The 21,239-nt window shown below is 38.4% G+C and overlaps 1 protein-coding gene across 7 annotated transcripts in view; it reads right to left on the minus strand.

Annotated features, from left to right (window-relative positions):
* Positions 1-21,239, minus strand: part of NRF1 (nuclear respiratory factor 1) — a 130,787-nt gene that overhangs the window by 43,983 nt on the left and 65,565 nt on the right. For all 7 annotated transcript variants that reach the window (XR_011463954.1, XM_070369235.1, XM_070369237.1 and 4 more), the window contains 3 exons: positions 15,379-15,519; positions 2,160-2,318; positions 931-1,128 (listed from right to left, as the gene is read on the minus strand). Coding sequence is in view for 6 of the 7 variants with exons in the window: in XM_070369235.1 (XP_070225336.1) it covers positions 931-1,128; positions 2,160-2,318; positions 15,379-15,519 (498 nt within the window). In the remaining variant the exon portion in view is untranslated. The remainder of the gene's footprint in view (positions 1-930; positions 1,129-2,159; positions 2,319-15,378; positions 15,520-21,239) is intronic.

Raw genomic sequence — 21,239 nt, forward strand, 5'->3', positions numbered from 1 at the left:
TTATTTTTGGGGGCTCCAAAATCACTGCAGATGGTGATTGCAGCCATGAAATTAAAAGACGCTTACTCCTTGGAAGGAAAGTTGTGACAAACCTAGAAAGCCTACCGAAAAACAGAGACATTACTTTGCCAATAAAGGTCCGTCTAGTCAAGGCTATGGTTTTTCCAGTGGTCATGTATGGATGTGAGAGTTGGACTATAAAGAAAGCTGAGTGCCTATAAAGAAAGAATTGATGCTTTTGAACTGCGGTGTTGGAGAAGTCTCTTGAAGAGTCCCTTGGACTGCAAGGAGATCCAACCAGTCCATCCTAAAGGAAATCAGTCCTGAATATTCATTGGAAGGACTGATGTTGAAGCTGAAACTCCATCTTTGGCCACCTGATGTGAAGAGCTGACTGATTTGAAAAGACCCTGATGCTGGGAAAGATTGAGGGCAGGAGGAGAAGGGGATGACAGAGGATGAGATGGTTGAATGGCATCACCAACTCAATGGACATGGGTTTGGGTGGACTCCGGGAGTTGGTGATGGACAGGGAGGCCTGGAATGCTGCGGTTCATGGGGTCGCAGAGTCGGACACGACAGAGCGACTGAACTGAACTGAACTGATCTACCAACAAATTGTGTTTTACCACAGAAGAGGTAATTCAGAAGGACTATTTCCTGGCCACTAACAGAGTAAAATAACAAAAAATGAAAACCTTTTTTTTTTTTTAACAGAGCTTTGATTTGGAAATACACAGAAAAGCTATCTATAGCTCTGTATTTAGCAAAATACAAGCAATTTAAAATATTATTTAAAAAATCAAGTTCAGGTAGTAAAATCTTAGGGAGCTGTATAAAGTTCATATAAGAATTTATGTAAATAAAACTCTCTAGTCTGACCTGCTTCAGAAATCACAATCTGATTTACTCACCGTAAGGTTTACTCACCTGGATAAGCGAGACAGTGCCATCAGGGTTACTAAAAGTCTGGACTACAGTCTGTGATGGTACCAGGTGGGCTATACTATGTGTGGTTGTGGCCTGTGTTTGTGTTTGTTGATCTTCAAAAGCATACAAAAGGTCCTCCCGCCCATGCTGTTTATAACAGTTTTTAACTATGGTCCGTAGTGCTTGGGTCCATGAAACCTGTCATCAAAAGACCAGAAAAGCACATAAAGTCACAAAGAACGCTGGTTATTTAGTTCCACTGGGGAATAAGCAGCTGGTTAGTTATCAAACAAACCAAATCAAACTGGGATGGGGTAACTCTCTTCAGGATACTTCTCACAGACCCTTTTGAACACAGGGAAATTCAGCACCAAGTACCAGAGATTTCACACTGGTTTCCTTCCTGATCAAGGTCTGGATTAGCTTTTGGGTTTTATACCCTACTCTAACCTGAGGTCAACTCGTAAACCTCTCATAAAAGAAGGTTACTCTTTTGTCAAGAATTTTATATGAGATTCTTAGTAAAATTTAAAAGCTAACCAAAAAACAAATATGCAGAACAAGTAAGGGAGGATATCTGGTTTAGTCTTTCTTCTTTTTTAAAATGTTTCATTATCATCAGACTTGACTAGTTTCACATCTCTCTATATGTATTTTCAACAGTGATTCTTGCTAACCAGAAATAAGGACATTTCTGAGTCTTCAAAGTGATTAATGGGGCTTTCCAGGTAGCACTAGTGGCAAAGAAGCTGCCTGTCAATGCAGGAGACTTAAGAGACATGGGTTCAATCCCTGGGTCGGGAAGATCCCCTGGAGGAGGGCATGGCCACCCACTCCAGTATTCTTGCCTGGAGAAACCCATGAACAGAAGAGCTTGGAGGGCTCCATCCATAAGGTCGCAAAGAGTTGCACACAACTGAAGCGACTTAATATGCAAAGTGGTTAATACTTTTACTTCGAGTTTCTTTAGTTTTCCAAGCACCTTATAAAATTACAATAGTCCAAAAGGCAACTGCAGAGAGGAATATAAATTAATAGACCTATCCCAAGTCTTTATGGTGATGGACTGATAAACGGGAATCAGTGGATATCAAACTTCTTTTCGAGGATAGGTTTGACTACTACACATATTTTTAGACTTTTTATAGCCTAAGAAGTAGAACAACAAAAATGAGCTGGTTGATTCAGAATAAAAAAGCAATAGGAAACTCAGGCTAGAGAAACCTCACCCTTTGCTTCTGCTCTTCCGTGCGCACATCACTCCGAACGTTTGCCCATGGGATATCTTCAGGCCACCATATGGGCTTGCAGCTTTCTTTGCCCCAGCCTGGTTTCCCCCGACCTGTAGAGTACTTCAGCATCTCTGGGATAAATGCCCGAAGCTGGGCCTGGAAAACAAGAGCACAGTCATCAGCAGTCATAAAATTCATCTGGGATGTGTTTGTGTCTCCCACAAATTCTAAGATTATAAAATAAAGAGCCTTCCTGGAGGGTCCTAGAGAGTTCCAAAATGTGATGTTAGAACTGACTGCTTCCCACAGGTTACTAGAGCTCCATGAGTGATAGAGAATTATACGTACGTTGATAAAGTGCACCTTAAGCTGCATGTCATAGACTTGTTCCTATAAGAATATCTAGTCCTGTGTTTGATTTCTACCCCCTAAGGTTCTATTGATGCTATAGCTCATCTCCCTTCTAGAACATCTATGCATATAAGGTGTCAAACAAAGTCAACATGTTTTCAGAAAAAAAACAAATGTGTTGTTCTGGAGACAGTAATCAGAACAATAAGATGAGTGAACTAAGAGGTGAGGAACAGATGAAAATCACTGTTATTTGTAAATAGTATGATTGTGTATCTGGAAATCCCTAGAGAATAAAATGAAAAACCACTATAAACAATAAGAGAATTCAGTAACACGACTGACTATATGAAAATATATGGAAAAAAATGGGATTTACTTAATAAAAAGGGAAAATAACTCTAAAACTCTTCTACAAAGTTTTTAGTAAGGTAGTCCAATGTCTATGAGTCTGACATATAGATAAACATAATGACACCTGTGTTGACCTTAAACATATTATGGATTTCACCCAAATTATTTTACAAATCAAATCCAGACCAAACAGTTAACCACAGAGACAACTACCATTCTTTGTTTTCTGGCATGGTTACCACGATGGGCTTGTATGCTGGGGGAGAAGGGGAGGCTACTTTGTGAATATTCTTAATTGCTAACAATGATTTTTGGCAAGAGAATCAGTTTATCAAGTTACAGTCTTCCCCCTCAGACCTCCTGCTTTCCTCTGAACCTGAGGGTCTACAGTACTCCAGACATAAGCAACATCTTCCATCTAAGGACACACTTACATTGCCTCTTATGACCAAAATGAGAACAATTTTAGCATGAGTCAGACCCAAGGACATGGACTTGTAGCTTGTAGAGAAAGAAAAAAAACAGAAATGGGAATACTTAAGTCTTATTGAGAGAATGAGTACAGCAACCCTTGTATTGAAGAACCTACTTAAATATCAAGCTTTCTCATTTAAATATTATTTAATTGAAAGATGATAGAAAAATATGGAATCACAAACCCAAATCGGTAATGTTCAACTAATAAAAAGTTTTGGTTGACAGTATTTACATTGCTAATTCGTGTCCCAAGCCTGCTATTTCACCTCTCTTTCTAAGCCCCCCTTGTCTCCCAGACAGTCTCCAGCCTGCAGGATATGATATAATACACTCTGTTATATATTTGGCTCTGTGGCATCAAGCAGCAGGCTAATAGAAATGTATCCATTTGCAAACCCAGGCTATCAGCTGGCTCATGAGGTCACTTCTTCAGTTATTTTAAGAAAGTGCATCTCAAAGTCATTTTTCCCTTTATCCTGGCTTCCTAGGAGTGTGTCTTTTTCTAGCCTCAGTTATATAGAGAAGGAAAAGTTTCAATCCTCACAATATTTACATTTCTTCATACAGAAAAACAATAGCTTTCTCAGATGCGTAAACAAAATAGACTCGTATCACAAATTTTTACGTCTCCCCTTTCTTTTAATTCCATTAACAGTCTTCAAAAGGAGAGTTCTTTATATCCATAGAATGAGGAGATAATGAAACAAGAAGACCAAATATCTCTAAATTAACAAAAAAACAAAGTTTTCATAAAAGTCTGAAAAGATGTTTTATTTGCTAGAACTTCTAGATGGGAAATATTTCAAAGCCCTAGGAAGAAGATAGTAGAGGCTAATGAGAGGCAGCAGAAACAGAAGCAGCACAAAGGAAAGGTGACTTCCACAGACAAAAAAAAAGAAAATCCCATTAAGTTAAAAAATGGACCCAGAGTGAAATTAACAAATTTCAATACAGAGTCAGATCTTAACTTTTTAAAGTACCATCAACTGTACAAAATTTGCCTCTATATCAAAATAAAAGGCAAAAAGCACTTTCTACCAGAAAAGTTAACTTTACAAGTATGTACAGTTTAGGGATGAAGGACAATTTTTGCATTTAAATGCACAGAGATAACGTGATAAAGGCAATTTTCCACCACACTATTTTTATACTGTTCCACATAATGAGTGTTCACAAAGGGATATTAATAAAGGGAAATGAGCTATCTAGTATAGAAAGAGTTAAATGATTTCTTTCCAGAATTCAACACTGTGCTCTCATTACCAGTTGGATTAATTACTGGTCCTGGAGAGTTTTGGAAACCCAAGCTACTCAATGTGCTTGTTAAGGAAGGTTTGTCTTTAATCCGCAGGGGAGACAATCAACAGGATGAGCAAAGGTAAAGCCTATCCTCTCCGGCTGTCCTTTAATTGGGCTGCAACAAGCTTTCCTGGCCTCTCATTCTGATTTAGGGCTCAAGATGGGCTTCAAGTGTCCAGCTTGGTTAGTAAGCCCACCTCAAATCAGCAGAGAATAGAAAACACCACTCCTTCCAGGGCACATTCAGCAAAGAAAAAATATGTTACATTTGTGCCAGTGGCAATCAAAAATAAAGATTATATAGAAACCACAGGTAGTTTTTAAGAAGATTTTTCTAACTCTTAAAGTTTTAATCTGGCCAAAATGAAACAATACATCTTCTTATGCTATAAATTTTCCACTTGTAAATTCAGCCACTCTTTGTGGTCCAACAATACATCAGCCTTATATATTCCCAACTACTCTTCTCATTCCCTCTCTCTTTGCTCTGCATGTACCCGAGATGAAGAATTTTGAGGCTTCAGGTGTCCACTTAGGTTCAGTTACCAAGAAAAGGCCTTTCAAAATAAAATGTTTGCCAACCCCATATCTACTGAAGAGTTTGGAGAATATGCAACATATTTCAAGAGAGAACAGCTAAAATCAAGCCACATTAAAAGATAATGTTTTCTACATCAAACAGGAAAACAGCCAACAGAGCAGAGAAGGAAAACTGAAGAACTTTCAAACTGTGGCTTCATTATTTTAATTTAAAATTGTGAACTTCCAGTTGACAGTCCCTATCATACTCAGATGGATATTTAAAGGGCATTAGAAAATAAAAGCAAAATGATTTTTTGCTCATTATTGGGAATTATTTGTACCCCTGACCTCTGTTCACAGAGGTAATGAAAGTGGTTTTCCCTACTAGAAACACCAATCCTACGTCCCCACATTCCCCAGGAGGGCCAGCAGAAACACTGGTTTCTCTTCATCTCATTTTCCCATAAAACACACTTTCATGGAAACACAGGAAGAACAAGTTTGGAAGGAAAGATAAAATCAGAGAATTCAAGGGACAGCCAATGAAGACATTCCTCTCTCAAGCCAACACTTCTGCCTCTGTCTCCATACAACATCAACCCATTACACTGTCTCTCTCCCATTAATCAAAACATTCTTAAAATTCTACCTTCTCTTTGAAGGAGTCTCAGACTGGTCAGTTTCTGCTACCTTATCCTAACTGTGCTCTTCTGTATAAAAATCTAAATAACACGGATAAGATAAGGTCAAAACCCTCTTCTTGATCCACCCTTCCCTAATCTAGTTACCTGTCCAGAGACATTAATTTGATGAACATCCTTTCTTACAGGTCAAATTCTATGCATTTGCACAGATACATGCTGGAAAGGCACAGTTTTATATGATGAAAAAAACACATATGTTAGTATAATTCACTTTTTCTACTCAACATTTTGCCATAGAGATCTGCTTGTGGCGGTACAACTAGAATAATCTCATTTTCAAAAAAAAAGTAGTTGCCTAGTATCCATAGGACAGATTTTTTCCAATTTACTTAACCATTTTCCTATTGATAAACATTTACGTTGTAGCTCAGTCAGTAAAGAATCTGCCTGCAGTGCAGGAGACCCTGGTTCGATCCCTGGGTTGGGAAGATCCCCTGGAGAAGGAAATGGCAACCCACTCCAGTATCCTTGCCTGGAAAATTTCATGGACAGAGGAGCCTGGTGGGCTGCAGTCCATTGGGGTTGCAAAAAGTCAGACATGACTGAGCGACTAACACTAACACAACACAAAGTTGCCTGGACATGCTTCTTTGAGCACACCTGTGAGTATTTCTCTAGCAGAAAAGAATTGCTGGTTAAAGGGTATATGCATTTAACATTTTCAGATACTGCATGACTATAGTCCTAAAAGATTTTGTCAATCTTATTCCCACCAAAGGTGCAGAACAAAACCCAGTATTTCAAAACCTCCCTTCACTTTTCACATTTTTCCTTTGTTTTGCTTCCAAAAGGGAAGAAGCGCATAGCTCCAGCACCTGTGCACTGTCCAAAGCTGCTGGGCTGAGACAGGTCCTGGCTCCTGCCTGCCAGCTGCCTCGAGAGCGTGGGGGGAACGGGACTTCACATGTAGCCTCCTGAGCTGCCTTCACATTTTCTAATTATTCTTTTTTATTTTGGCTCGTTGGATATGGGAGAAATGATTTATTTTCATTATCATTACTAGTGAGGCTGAGACTTATATGTGTACTGATTATTTTTCTTTACAATTTTTAAGACTTTATTTTTCTAATTATCTTTTCACTAATTTGAAAGAAACAGTCATCTGCTCTAGATATTCTTTGCCATACAGTACACAATTATTTTTCTCTAATCTAGTTCTGTCCTGAATATGGAATATAAATGCATGTTCCCTTCCCTTAGTATTCCTGAATATACCCTGAATTATTTTACTCTACTCAAAACAGGCTGTGCTCTATATAAGAACACAGCCAATGTTTTTGTTATTTTTCTTTTCTCTTGATTGCATCCTGCCTACCTAACATCTACAAGATATGTAATGGAATCAGATACATCAATACTTTTTGATCATTTTAGACAGTAAGAAAAGCCTACTCTGCACAGAGATTCTGACATGACAGTAGGAGAAGCAGTCAGGACCTGTGATCCATAACAGTGGTTCTCAAAGTTGACTGCACAATGGAACTGCCTGGGGAGTTTAAACACTGCAGAAGCCTAAATCTCATCCCCAAATATTCTGGTCCAATTGGTCTAGAGCATGACCTGGGCACTAGGATTTTAAGTTCCCATTGTGGTTCTACTGTGCAGCCAAGTTTGAGGACCACTGAACTAATTACTTCTTATCCGACCTTATTTAAAAATTTTTTAAATTGTAGTAAAATATACCTGAGATTTATCATTTTAAAATATACAGTTCAGTGGCACTAAGTACATTTGCAATGTTGTGCAATCATCACCGCTATTTCCAGAGCCCATTCACCATCAAACAGAAACTCTCTATCCATTAAACAATACTTTCCCATTTCTATTCCCCCAACCCCTGGTAACCTCTATTCTACTTTCCGTCTTTATGTATTTGCCCATTCTAGATACCTCATGTAAGTAGAATCACACAATATTTGTCCTTCGTGTTTGGCATATTTCACTTAGCATAATTTCCTAGCCTTTGAGGAGAAAAGGGAAAATATATGCTTTTTTAAAACAAAGCAAAGCAATACTCAAAAAAACTTAACTTGATAACTGATGAATGTTTTCTGAGTAAAACCTATTAATCCCTGTGAATAATTTCTTTCAAAGAAGTAATCACACTTTGCTGAATGTTTCTGAAGATTCCCCTGAAAACTGGTGAAGAATTACTATCCTGTTGCATCATTACTCCAAGGGGATATTAAAGCAACAAAGACTGCCCCAGTGAGAGTAAGAGGAGGGCAATAAGTTCAAGGAAGGAGAAGAAAGGGAGAGGTGAAAAGGAGTGGATTTTAACCAATAATACTGGGCTGTTCTTTCCAGAAGTATTTATTCTATAATTCTTTGCCTGGATATTTTCTAACACAAATTCTAAAAAGATTAACAACCTCCCAAGAACAAGAAGACTCCTATAGAACTCAAATGTGGTAAAGAACATAACTGATTTTCCACCAGCGAAATCGTAATTATTAAAGACTCTACAAGAAATGATTTAAGTCCTTAAACTCAAAGTACAGTCTGAGAGCCAACAGCACTGGCATCACCTAGAAGATAGAAAGCAGAATCTCAGGTCCCACTCCAGACCTGATCTATAATCTACATTTAAACAAACAAGACTCTCAGGTGATTTCTTTGTACACTGAAGTTTGAAAAGCACAATTAGGCCATCCTCTGGTCTCTGGTGTGAAATATCCTAGAAAATTTTGCTAAACTGGCTTTCAAAACCTCTGAAAAAGATGATTTAATTATTTCATTGTAAACAAGGTTGCAGAATCTATATTAAATTAATGATTTCTTCTCCTAAGCCTTTTCTCAACCTCCTTCAATTCTTATGCAAAGAGGCAGACAGAAATGGGATAAAGTCTAGCAACTGTTCTTAAAGGAGCCTAGAAATTCACGTTTTCATTTTTTCACTAAAAATACTACAGAGCTGTGTGGTTTTTGCCGGATAAACATAAAAATATCAGAATCAAGATATATTTATAACACTAAAAACAGAAGCTTTTCAGGTAAACAATCTATTTATTCATATAGAATTATACTTTTACCAAAAATAAGCAAAACATAAAAAAAAAACCGAAACTAATAAGCTGATTCCTAAAAGAATCAGGGCATTCAGTTCACACAGAATTTAAGATACTATGTTATTAGTATCTTAATTTCAATCTGTTGTAGAAGGCAATTTTGATGATTGTTAGAGAAAATCAAGAAATTGTTTTATAACAGTAACTGTTCAGTGTAGATGACCTGAAACGCTCAATCTGAGTGATGATCCCAATATAGTTTTACACAAAAAAAGAAGAGAGAGAGTAACAGGAGTCGGGGGAGAGACAGAGAGGGAGAAGCAAGCACTGGCAGTATGGACTCCAGTCTAAGTTCTATTCGTTTGTCACTAGCTTGCTTCAGTCCCTAGGTTGTTTTCTCTCTTTATGCCTCAATTCTTTAATACCCTGTGAACTGTACTGTTGTACTTCACTGCTGAGCAAAATCAAAATTCTAAGTTCATTAAGTTTCTCTAAGTTAAAAAATGAGTGAGAAATGTTATGTTCAGGTTATTCAATATAGGTAACATATATATCTAGCATTTCTAATTAGTAGTAATACTTTGTGTGATTCCTTAGTTTTCAAAGTACTTTTCAATATAACACCTCATTTTTTCTACCTCCAGCTCCATAAGGTAGGAAGGCATGTTTTCTCACTTTCATTAGATGAAACTAGGAACCAGGGCTACTGTGCAGTAGAGCTGGGACTTAAAGACTAGATCTTCTGACTTTAACTAACTATGCTAACTTTCTAATTTTTAAAGAATCAAAATAAAGAAACACAAGAGAGTTCCAGAAAAACATCTATTTCTGCTTTACTGACTATGCCAAAGCCTTTGACTGTGTGGATCACAATAAACTGTGGAAAATTCTGAAAGAGATGGGAATACCAGACCACCTGACCTGCCTCTTGAGAAATTTGTATGCAGGTCAAGAAGCAACAGTTAGAACTGGACATGGAACAACAGACTGGTTCCAAATAGGAAAAGGAGTACATCAAGGCTGTATATTCTCACCCTGCTTATTTAACTTATATGCAGAGTACATCATGAGAAACCCTGGGCTGGAAGAAGCACAAGCTGGAATCAAGATTGCTGGGAGAAATATCAATAACCTCAGATATGCAGATGACACCACCCTTATGGCAGAAAGTGAAGAGGAACTAAAAAGCCTCTTGATGAAAGTGAAAGTGGAGAGTGAAAAAGTGGGTTAAAGCTCAACATTCAGAAAACGAAGATCATGGCATCTGGTCCCATCACTTCATGGGAAATAGATGGGGAAACAGTGCAAACAGTGTCAGACTTTATTTTTTGGGGCTCCAAAATCAATGCAGATGGTGACTGCAGCCATGAAATTAAGACACTTACTCCCAGAAGGAAAGTTATGACCAACTTAGATAGCATATTCAAAAGCAGAGACATTACTTTGCCAACAAAGGTTCGTCTAGTCAAGGCTATGGTTTTTCCAGTGGTCATGTATGGATGTGAGAGTTGGACTGTGAAGAAGGCTGAGCACCGAAGAATTGATGCTTTTGAACTGTGGTGTTGGAGAAGACTCTTGAGAGTGCCTTGGACTGCAAGGAGATCCAACCAGTCCATTCTGAAGGAGATCAGCCCTGGGATTTCTTTGGAAGGAATGATGCTAAAGCTGAAACTCCAGTACTTTGGCCACCTCATGTGAAGAGCTGACTCATTGGAAAAGACTCTGATGCTGGGAGGGATTGGGGGCAGGAGGAGAAGGGGACGACAGAGGATGAGATGGCTGGATGGCATCACCGACTCGATGGACGTGAGTCTGAGTGAACTCCGGGAGTTGGTGATGGACAGGGAGGCCTGGCGTGCTGCAATTCATGGGGTCACAAAGAGTCGGACACGACTGAGCGACTGAACTGAACTGAACATTGAAACAATACTGAATGCAACTTACTCTCTTTGGATGATTCAGAACTCATTTTCAGTCGTATATCGAATTATATTTCTAAAGTAGTCATCTCCATAGCATTCAGTGCAGATAAGATGATTAGTTGAGCTGTCTGGTTAACCCAAGTCCATCTCTATTCTAGTGCACTTTTATAAATCTGGAATTTTATCACTTCAAGGAAATCATGGTCTCTAGAATTGGTATACACTTAAACTTAATTTAGTATCCAAAATTGGTATCCACTTTGTCCTTTATTGTTACAGATCATATCTGAGCTCTTCTTCCTTGATTATAAAATAGAAATTATATACATACATAAACACTCTCACACTGGACAGCAAGGATTAAATGAGATACTCCTGTAAAGAGTTAGTATTGTGCCTTCCAACACACAGTAGCTACAGAAGAGAATTAAAAAAAAAAAAAAACAGTTGACATCTTCACCAGAACACTAAAAAAAAAAAATTGTTGGACAAAACAAAGCAGAAACATCATAAAACTTGCACTTTAAAAAATTCAATTTTGGGTTTCTATGGTTATAAAAGTAATTCATGCTTATTACACAGAGACAATGAAAATCACCCATAATGCCACCACACAGTGATAATCACTGTTAATATTGGTGTATACACCTTTAAAATTTCACACACACAAGCTCAAGTTTTGTGTGCATGTTTTAAACAAATGAGATCATTAATTCTGTATTCCCTGAATGGAAAAATCTAGCCCCCTAGTAGAAACAAACAAACAGAAATAAAGCCCTAAACTCCTCAAATTATACGGTACATAAGAAATGCTATTTTATAATCAGTTTTTAATTTAATATACCACAGTATTATTCTACTGTGATAGAGAGATAATCATCATTTCTAGCATCCAATATCTCACTGCATATTCACTTCCAGTCTCTTCTGGGCTAAGCTGCTCTTCTTTCCAGGTAAACACCACTACTATAATTTATTCAGTCACATTATTCTCAGATTTTCCTTTTGTAAACAATGCCATGAGCATGTATCTTTGCTTATTTGGAGGGCATGACATGTACATTGAAAATTTTGCCAACCTGCCCTCTGGAAAAATTTTACCAATGTACATTCGATTGCTGATGCTTTATATTCCCATCACCTTGCCTATCTAGGTTTGGTTTGAAATTAAACTCTGCTTTTACTACCCTTAATAGTTTTAGGATCAATAGGTTAAAAAAACTTTTTTAAAGGGAGGTATTTGTCTCACATTAAGAAATTATTTGAGGAAAACAAAATAAAATACAACTAAATAAAAAACAACTGTGGGGGGGCCACCCCCAGGATTGGAATACTCAGAAATTTCCATTCAGCTGGGAGCTGGGTTTTTCATCGTTCTGCTCACTCCTCCTCACATTTGTTTTGTTTGCTACGTGTTATTTTTCACTTGTCATCTGTGGTGAGAAGGGTACAGAGGGAATGTACAACCATAAAGAAGACGTAGCTTCCAACAAAGCACTTCTGAGACTGACTCATGACTTGGTACCAGCTTCCCTTGGATGCACCACTGCACCAAGCTCTACTGAATGCATATTTCACAAAAATGAAAAAACAGTTTCAAATGTTTTACCCCCAACATGATAATTAAACTGTTTGCTCTGACTTCTATGATCATCAGCAAACTTTCCTAATTATCAGTAGTCATGATTTAATATAATAAAAATCTCAGATTATTTCAACTAAACACACCAAATGTGACAAAGAAGCAAAACACTCCCATGGCAGGAGAAGAGTTTCTTAAACATGTACATTCCTTCTTCTTAATGATTAAGTAAGCCTCTTAATCAGAAGCTTAGTCAGCTTTAGATGTACTTTATATCTGAGACAGAGTAGATTCTTTACATTAGTCAGGTAAAATTCACCTTATGTTTTCTTTAACCAGTCAGAATAGCCCAACGTATTAATAATAGCAGGTATGAAGTGACAGGAAAAAAGTTTAGGTAATGTTTTCCTCTTTGAACCACTATCTAGAGATGCTTCAAGTATCCACAGAAAGATCTATGAATCCAACAATCAAAAGATTACAATTTAGCTTTATATTTATAAAATACTGCATTACTTCAGACCAAGTTGCTAGTTTAGACTGGCTCAGACTTAGGGGGAAAAAAACCAGGCGCCACCCCTTGAGCTGCAGCATCAACGTCTGGACTGCATGAATGCCTACTCAGGAGCCTCGCGATCCAGTTACCCATGATACTGGACTCATTTCTGTTCTGACCTTCAGGTCATCTAATGAACAGATACTATCACTAGAGCAGTCCCTTGGTATCTTCGGGGCATTGGTTGCAGAAGCCCACCATAGGTAGCCAAAATTAGAGGATGCTCCAGTCCCTTCCGTAAACTGGCACAGGATCTGCACATAACCTACACACATCCTGCTGTGCACTTTGAACTGTCTCTGTATTACCTGTAATACCTAATACAACGTACATGCTATGTCAACAGGTGCCAGTGCTGCAAATTCAAATTTTGCTCTTTGGAACTTTCTGCAATTTTTTCCCAGTTGAATCCACAGATGCAGAAATCACAGATACACAGGGTCAACCATATTTAGAATACAGATATTATCTGATGCCAGGCAGCTATACTGGACATGGTGAAGAATGGAAAGAAACTAAGCCCTTGCTCTCAATTCTAGCTGAAGAAACAGATCATACACAAGTAGAAATTTAACAAATAAGACAGTTTCAGGTAGTGATAAGTCTTGCAAAGACAGTAAAATGGGGCTGTATTAATCTGTGACTTGGTGGTGAAGAGAAAGCTTCATTAGATGGGATAATCAAGAAAGGCTTGTCTCAGGAGGTGATATCTAAGCTAGACTTTGAATAAGGTAAGGTCAATCATGCAACAGTCTGGGAGAACAATGTTTCAGGTAGGGGAAATAGCAAAAGCGAAAGAAAGAGTTTGGGGTGTTTGACAGAAAGGAGGACGAGCATGGCCAGAACACAGTGACTAAGGGGGAGAATGAGAAATGAGGTAGAGGCCTGGTTATATAGGGCCTCAGAGGCCTTGGCAGTGTCTGAATTTGATTCTAGGAAGAGTGGAAAGCCATTAAAGGGCTGACACAAGAGTGATATTACCTGATTTAAGTTTTTTAAACAATCTCTGGTGTCTCTGTAGAGCATGGACTGCAACAGAAAGGAGATTAACAGAACTGATCAATGGAAAGAGTCCATGCAAGAAGCTAAAGGTTTGGGCAAGGGTGGCGAAGGGGACCGAGACGAATGGTCAGACTCAGAGTATGTTCAGAGGTGAAATGACATGACTTGCTGAAAAACTAAATGTGGTTGGTGGGTAGTGAGGGCAAAACAGGAAACCAAGGATTACTCCTATGCGGGGACTTGAGCAACCAGATGGACTGTGCAGCCGTTAGCTGATGAGAGGGTACTAGGGGGAGGAACAGATTTGGAGCAGGGAGTGGAGGCAATTAAAGTTCTGTTTTGGGCCTGTCTGGTACTGAAAATCTACTAGTAATATAAGCTGGAGTACAGACCACACACAGATGGGATATAAAGGCCATCTGACAGGATGAGATTACTTTAAGAAAAACTACAGACAGAGCCCTGGGACACACCAATACTGGTCAAGTGAGAAGAGGAAGCGGAGCTAGCAGAAGAGCTGAGAGGGAGCACGCAGAATGGCAGGAGGATATTCAGGAGAGTGTTGGGTACAGAAACTGAAGAAGAAAGTTCTGAGAAGGAAGGAGTATGATAAATGCTGCTGAAGTCGAACAAGATAAAGAAAGAAGGGACTTCGCTGGCGGTCCAGTGATTAAGAGTCTGTGCTTCCACTGCAGGGGATGCAGGTTCAATACCTGGTCAGGGAACTAAGATCCCGCATGCCATGTGCCACGGCCAGAAAAAAACAAAAACCAACAACAAAGATAAGAAAAGAAAACTCACAACTGGATTTAAAGCTAGAAGTATTAATAAAGAAAAAAGGTAGGAAGATATGTTATTAAAAAAGGCATTTGATCTTGATCAAGCTATCACTTTTAGAGCTAAAAAAACAAAAGGAACAGTCTCAGCAAAACCCCTGAGGTTATGTTGATTTACCAGGATTAGCACATTTTGACTTTCCCTCTCTAAGGGAGAGCAGGGAAGCAATGACCCAGGAGGGTGTTCTTATTCCCTGGAGAGGGGAGGCCCCTGTGGCATCAGTGTGGTAGAATTCAGAATTTATATGGAAAGAGGACCAGCTCAGCTCAAAAGAGACTGCAGGTCTCTTGCCCCATTTGATTGTGATTCATCAAAGTTCTAACAGTCTCCTGTCCAAACCAATTCCAGCTAAAAGTAACCCAAGGGCCCAACTGAAAGGAAAAAACTGCCAACAGGAAGAGAAGACCACATCCATGCCCTGGGCTGGGGGCATTCTTCTGGCCTACATTTTCTTTCCCAAGGTTGCTACTGTTTCACTGTCAGACTCCAGCCTGCATCTTCCTCTGATGGTGGATCACTGAGGACAAAACTAAAAGGCGATGTGAGGCCCGCCCACACCTGAGTCACTTGCTTCTCCTCCTCACTCCCCGCCCCTTACTTACCTGGGTCATTTTGTCTACAGAGACTGGGATTCCATCTATCGTGAGAGGCGGCAGCTCTGAGTTAACCTCCTGTGGTGCAGGGGCGTGCTCTGCCAGGGCGGACTCCAGGTCTTCCAGGATCATGCTCTTGTACTTACGCACCTGCAGGGAATTAAGGGCAGAAGTAAACAAGATGCCCAACAACCAGGGAGGGTTGATGCCAAGCAACCAGAGAGTGGGTGGGGCTGGACTCCCTTAGCCACTGCAGAGCCCTAAGAACAAACATGTCTACAACTAGCAGGTAAAAATACCCGCTGGCCCCAAAGACATCACATCGTACAGAATTAAATGAAAAGATGACGAAATTACAGGTAACAATGGGATAAAGAAGCAAGAGGAAAGAGTTTTCTAGAAATACTGCTCCTCAGTTAAAAATCACATTTTCTCAGTAAATGCTGGCCCCATTACCTGTTCCAGATCTAACAGGAATGGTATTCATATTCTGCATTTCCCAGGCCATCTGATAAAACCCAGCTGAGGCAGTTAATTACGAAAGTCATTTCCAAGATCACTGAGGATTTATGTCTCTAAAACTCTAAGCACCCTCTTTGAAACTTTGCTATGCCCGCTGTTTTCCTACAAAGCTAGATTACCAAACAGGAGATCAGCTGTACAAGAGGCTGGACTAAAAGGCATCAGAGAAAAAAAACAAGACGTGTATACTGGGTGTCACAGTGCAGCTGGGTGTCACAGGCGCCACCATCAGTAAGGCCTGGGGCCAGAGAGAGCACCACAGGTCAAGTCCTCTTCCTTTCTGTCAGGGACTCCCTGGAGACAGAGGTGGACTTTAAAACCATGAGGCCTCTGTAACTCTGACAAGGCCATGTCTGAACCAGATACTTTTGCTCTGACTCCATTCCTTCCACTATTAGTGAAAGTCTCACAAAAAACAGAACAGCAGCAAGTTGCACATGTACACATTCTTCTATAGAATGTAGAGAGTTCACTGGATTCTACCACCATCAATAATGGGTTCACTTACTTATAAGAAATAGATCAGGGGGGATGAGGATACTTTAGGGATAGTAAAGGAAGCCATGGAGTTATAAAAATGTAACAAGATGGGATAGGAAATTAACTTGCTTTCAGGGCTCAGGCCATCATCATAGAAAAAAAGGTAAGAGAATATGAGGTTTACTCAGAAGTTGTAACAATGTTATAGTCCTGGACTGAACTCTCAGTCACCATATACTTCCCTAGAAATATCTCATTATAAAGATTAGAAGAGAAAAATCCCCATACTCCACCTTAAACATATGGAAAAGTAAAAATTATTGGCTACGATGTAAAACTTTTATAGAAATTTCCAACAGATCAACAACAAAGGTGATGAAAGAAAAATAGTGCAAACTTATAGAATCATTATTACTCTAGAGATTCAGTTTTATCCTGGTTTCTAAAAAGAAAGTTTCAAAAATTATTGCCAATGTATTTACTGTAAATAGCTGTGTTGCCATGACATCTTCAAGGATATATATTTTCTGATTTCTAGGTTTCTACATCATAAGTAGAGTTCTTACACTACCGACCCACAGAAAAACTGAGTAAGCCTAGGTTATAGTCTTTGAACTTTAATGTATTAGGTTAAACCATTACATCAGTATATATGCTCATAGTAAGAGTAAATGAAAATAGTAAAAAAAACTTTCATTGTGCAGAAACATCTTGCATTCAAAGATAAAAAATCATTAGCTTATTACTATTATTACATTAATAGCTAGTTTCAAACAATTTCAGCCGTTTTATGGGTCAGTAGAATTCCAGAAATTCAGATCCAGGCATTTTGCTAAATTTATCCATTATATCTTGATTTTAAAAAAAATGCTGGGAGAACATCCTTCAGAGTAATTTACAACTTCAGGTTGTGACCACAGTATTTCTAAGTTTGCTTAGTAAAGTTAACTAACTTTCCCAGAGTTATAAAGCTAGCATTCAATTCTACCTAATTTATCAATCCTGAGATAATCTCCCTCCCACCCCCCACCATTTATCATTCCTCTGGAAACTCAGATACCTCTTAAAATTGCTATAGACAAAGTGGTATGGGGCACAGCAGTCATGGCCTGCACATAAGTGAACATGGTTGCTATGGAGGCACAACTGCAACCCCCAGGCCTTTTCAATCAGCAAACCATTTAGCACCATTTCAGAACGGAATGTGAACCTTGGGTGTTGTCTGATAACTTTACCAGTGATCTTTCCGTAAGACCAAAAAGCACCAGCATCAAACTTGTCACAGCTGAGAAAAAGTCTCAGAGACAATAGCAGAGCTCTTTTTACAGAAATGCAGCATCACCCATGCTCCTGATGGTAAGGAAGACAATATATTACATGCAACCATGCAGACAATGATGACTCTGAAACAGGAAGTAATTCAGAATTGGACTCTGAATGTGAAAAAGTTTTAGGACTAGTTAAAAACAATTTCAGAAATTGGAAATTTATTTCACTTAAATTTTCCTTTTTACATATTTACAAAAGCAGTATGATCAAAAGCTGTCTAAGTGAGCCTGAAAAAGCTCTTTCAATAAGTATAAAATAAAAATTCTAAGTGATAGTAAGCGCTATGTCAAAGTTTATCAGTGTTTTTTCTTTCTTTGTGGCACATAAATAATGGTGCATCCTACAACTCATGGTATCACAGATATGATGAAATACAGGTTTGTTTTAGAAACTTCTACTTTCTATTCCAAAATCCACAGCTAAAGCCTTTGTTATTTCATACCAATATGTCACTGACAACTAACTGGTTTCACAATTAAAGTTAAAAACCACTTAAAAACAAATTCAGTTGGTCTGCCTACCAAGCTCTCCTCCTTCAATTCATTCTCTCTACTACTGCCATTTAAAATTTCTGAAAGATTGATATAATAAAATACCATTTATTGAATACTTGCTGTGTGTCAAGCACTGCATACATTCAGTTAATTCTCACACAGTTTTATAAAGAAACTACCATTATATCCATTTTGCAGATAAGAAAATTCGGGTTAAGTAACATTCCCAAATCATATAGGAATATAGCAGAAAGTCAAATTAATTTTTAAGTAGTTCCAAAGCCTGTATGTTCAGCCACTTCCGATCGTTTATCTTTTTTTCTCAAAAATAGTCCTACAGTGCCCCACTTCTTACAGGATTGCATTTCAACCATTCTGATCATTCCTTGCTTTCCCAATACTCTCTGCCAAGGCCACCAACTACAGCCGTGCATGCTCAGCCCTGTAGATTATGAGAATAAGCACCCTCTTGAGTTCCCCATGTATAAGCCAGAGTCCTACTAGGCAATTTTGTTCACCATCCTTCCTCTTTAGCCGGCCAGCCTCCTCACTAACTTTTGCATATAGCAAGTTCTTTTCTATCTCTATGGAGAAGGAAATGGCAATCCACACCAGTATTCTTGCCTGGAGAATTCCCATGGACAGAGGAGCCTGGCATGTTTCAGTACACGGGGTTGCAAAGAGTTGGACATGACTTGAGCGACTAACACACTTTCTATCTCTGGGTCTTTAATTCTGTTTCTAATTCAAATACTATCCATTATTCAAGACCAACTCAATTCCCACTTTCTCTGAGAAAACTTCCCAAGTGTTCTTGCCCTAATTCTTTTACTCTTTTAAATGCCAACAGACTCAAACAATCGTGTGTCACTTATGCTGGTCTATGTTGCACACAACCAGTGTTATGACATCACTGAGCACAGGAACCAGACCTTTTAACATACATTACGAAACATTTCACATATTCAGACTTGTACAGATAAAACATTCTCATAACTACCAGCGATGCCGAGTTTAGGGTATTTATAGGAGACTTAAGAGTTCTGGGCACAGAATGAGCTTGTTGAGGATTAGGAACTGGTTGCTACAACCATAAGGTCAATGGGCCTTTACTGAGGTTGCAAAAATAATCTCAGACAAGATATCAAAATCCTTCTGCACATTTGCTTTTCTGGATAAAAGAAGAATCTTCAGGAAGGTCTCAAAAAAGATTTTTAAAATTATTTTTTACCTATGAGCTCCTCTGTGATTAAAAATACACTGTCATCTGATGAATCTAACAAAGAGATGCCCAAGCACAGGGCTGCCTTCAGATCAGGGATCCTGAAGTACACTTGGCACAGAGCCAGGCCACAAGCTGTGGCCCACAGAATCTGCTGGCTTCATCCTCTTCTCTCTCCAGTCCCAATGTCAGCCTCTTTCCTCTCCTGCCTCAGTCCAGATCTCTTTTTCCCCAACCCCTTGGATCCCTTGTTCTGAATCTTGAAATCTCAAAAGACCTGGATGGAATTCTTACCTCATACTTTATATCTAACAGTCTTAGCCATTTGTTGCATAACTTAATAAACAAGCAACAGGGCTTTTACTTTATTTTTTATATTATTATTATTATTGCCTGTGTCATGTGGCATATGGGATCTTAGTTCCCCAACCAAGGATCTAACCCATGCCTTCTGCATTGGGAGCTCGGATTCTTAACCACTGGACCATCAGGGAAGTCCCTTACTTTATTACTTTTTAAATATGCTTCCACGTTTTAAGCAACCTGAAGCCATCTTTTAAAAACTTACCTAAATAAGTGAATGTCTTAGAAGAAGAAATCATGACCAACTCCAGAGTCAACTTATCTACTGGGAAGGTGGAATTAAACGAAGGCAGAAGGATGATTTCAAGGAAATATGTGATATAGCAGTAAGTCATAAAGAGAGTGTTCTTACGACTCAACAACGTTAAAATCTACCATTTACCAATTCCCATTAAATACAAAGTATGAGATAAGAATTCCATCCAAGTCTTTTGAGATTTCAAGGTTCAATTCCTTTCATGTCAGTTCTTCATAAAGACTACATATAGGAGAAAGATAATAAACTTTAATTTCTATTTCTCCCCAGTGAGGTTGCTATTATCTTTATTTCACACATGAGGGCACTGAGTCACATAAAGGAAAAATCAGTGTGGGAAATCACTCACAAAATCAAAACTTAAACACAGTTTTCACCAAAGTGAAGTTTTTAGCTATATACATTAACACCAACCTATGTGCATGATTCAATTAACTTGTCTAAAACTTACAATCCAATTGTGGGCAAGGATGTAATATGGGCAGAACACAGCATAGAGAAATAAATGAAAACCTGGAAACCATAAGAAAAGCTTCAATACCATCTATTAGAGGGCCCAGTAAAATTTTCAATTCTCCTTTGACAAATTTGTAAAAAACTGATAATTTTGAGTCTGAAATCCATATTCCAAAGATGAACAGCCCTATGGAATTTAAAACTTCCAGAGTTCCCAGCAGCCTCCAGAAAAAAGAGCAAGAAGAAAGGTTAATGATGGCTTCAGGCAGGAGGACAAAATGCAAATACCAGAGTTTTAATATTATTTAATGAGATAATACATGAAAACTGCTTATAACTTATAACCTAGAACATAGCATTCAGTAAATGTTAGACATTATTATAAAATCCAAATAATTTCTTTTACTGTTACTAATATGAGATTATGCAGAGTATACTGTATAACTGATTACAGTAAATATGAGCTCTGATTCTTTAATACCACCCTGTATATCAATATATATATAAGATTAAGGAATATTCTATACTTTGAAGGTTTAACGGAAGTCACTCGAAATAATCAGGAGTGTAGTATCCCTTTGAGAGATATGGTTTAATTACTTTTTCAATTTTGTATGTGTTTATTGTCTTACTGGTTTGGATATATTTGGTTATTTTTTTATTAAATTATCCACTTGGTTGAGGTTTTTTAAAGAAGAGAATTAATGCATAGCATTTCCTTACAATGTTCAATCTATTTTTTATCTGC

Source organism: Bos mutus, chromosome 4 (assembly GCF_027580195.1).
Source record: "Bos mutus isolate GX-2022 chromosome 4, NWIPB_WYAK_1.1, whole genome shotgun sequence".
Classification (NCBI taxonomy): Eukaryota; Metazoa; Chordata; class Mammalia; order Artiodactyla; family Bovidae; genus Bos; species Bos mutus.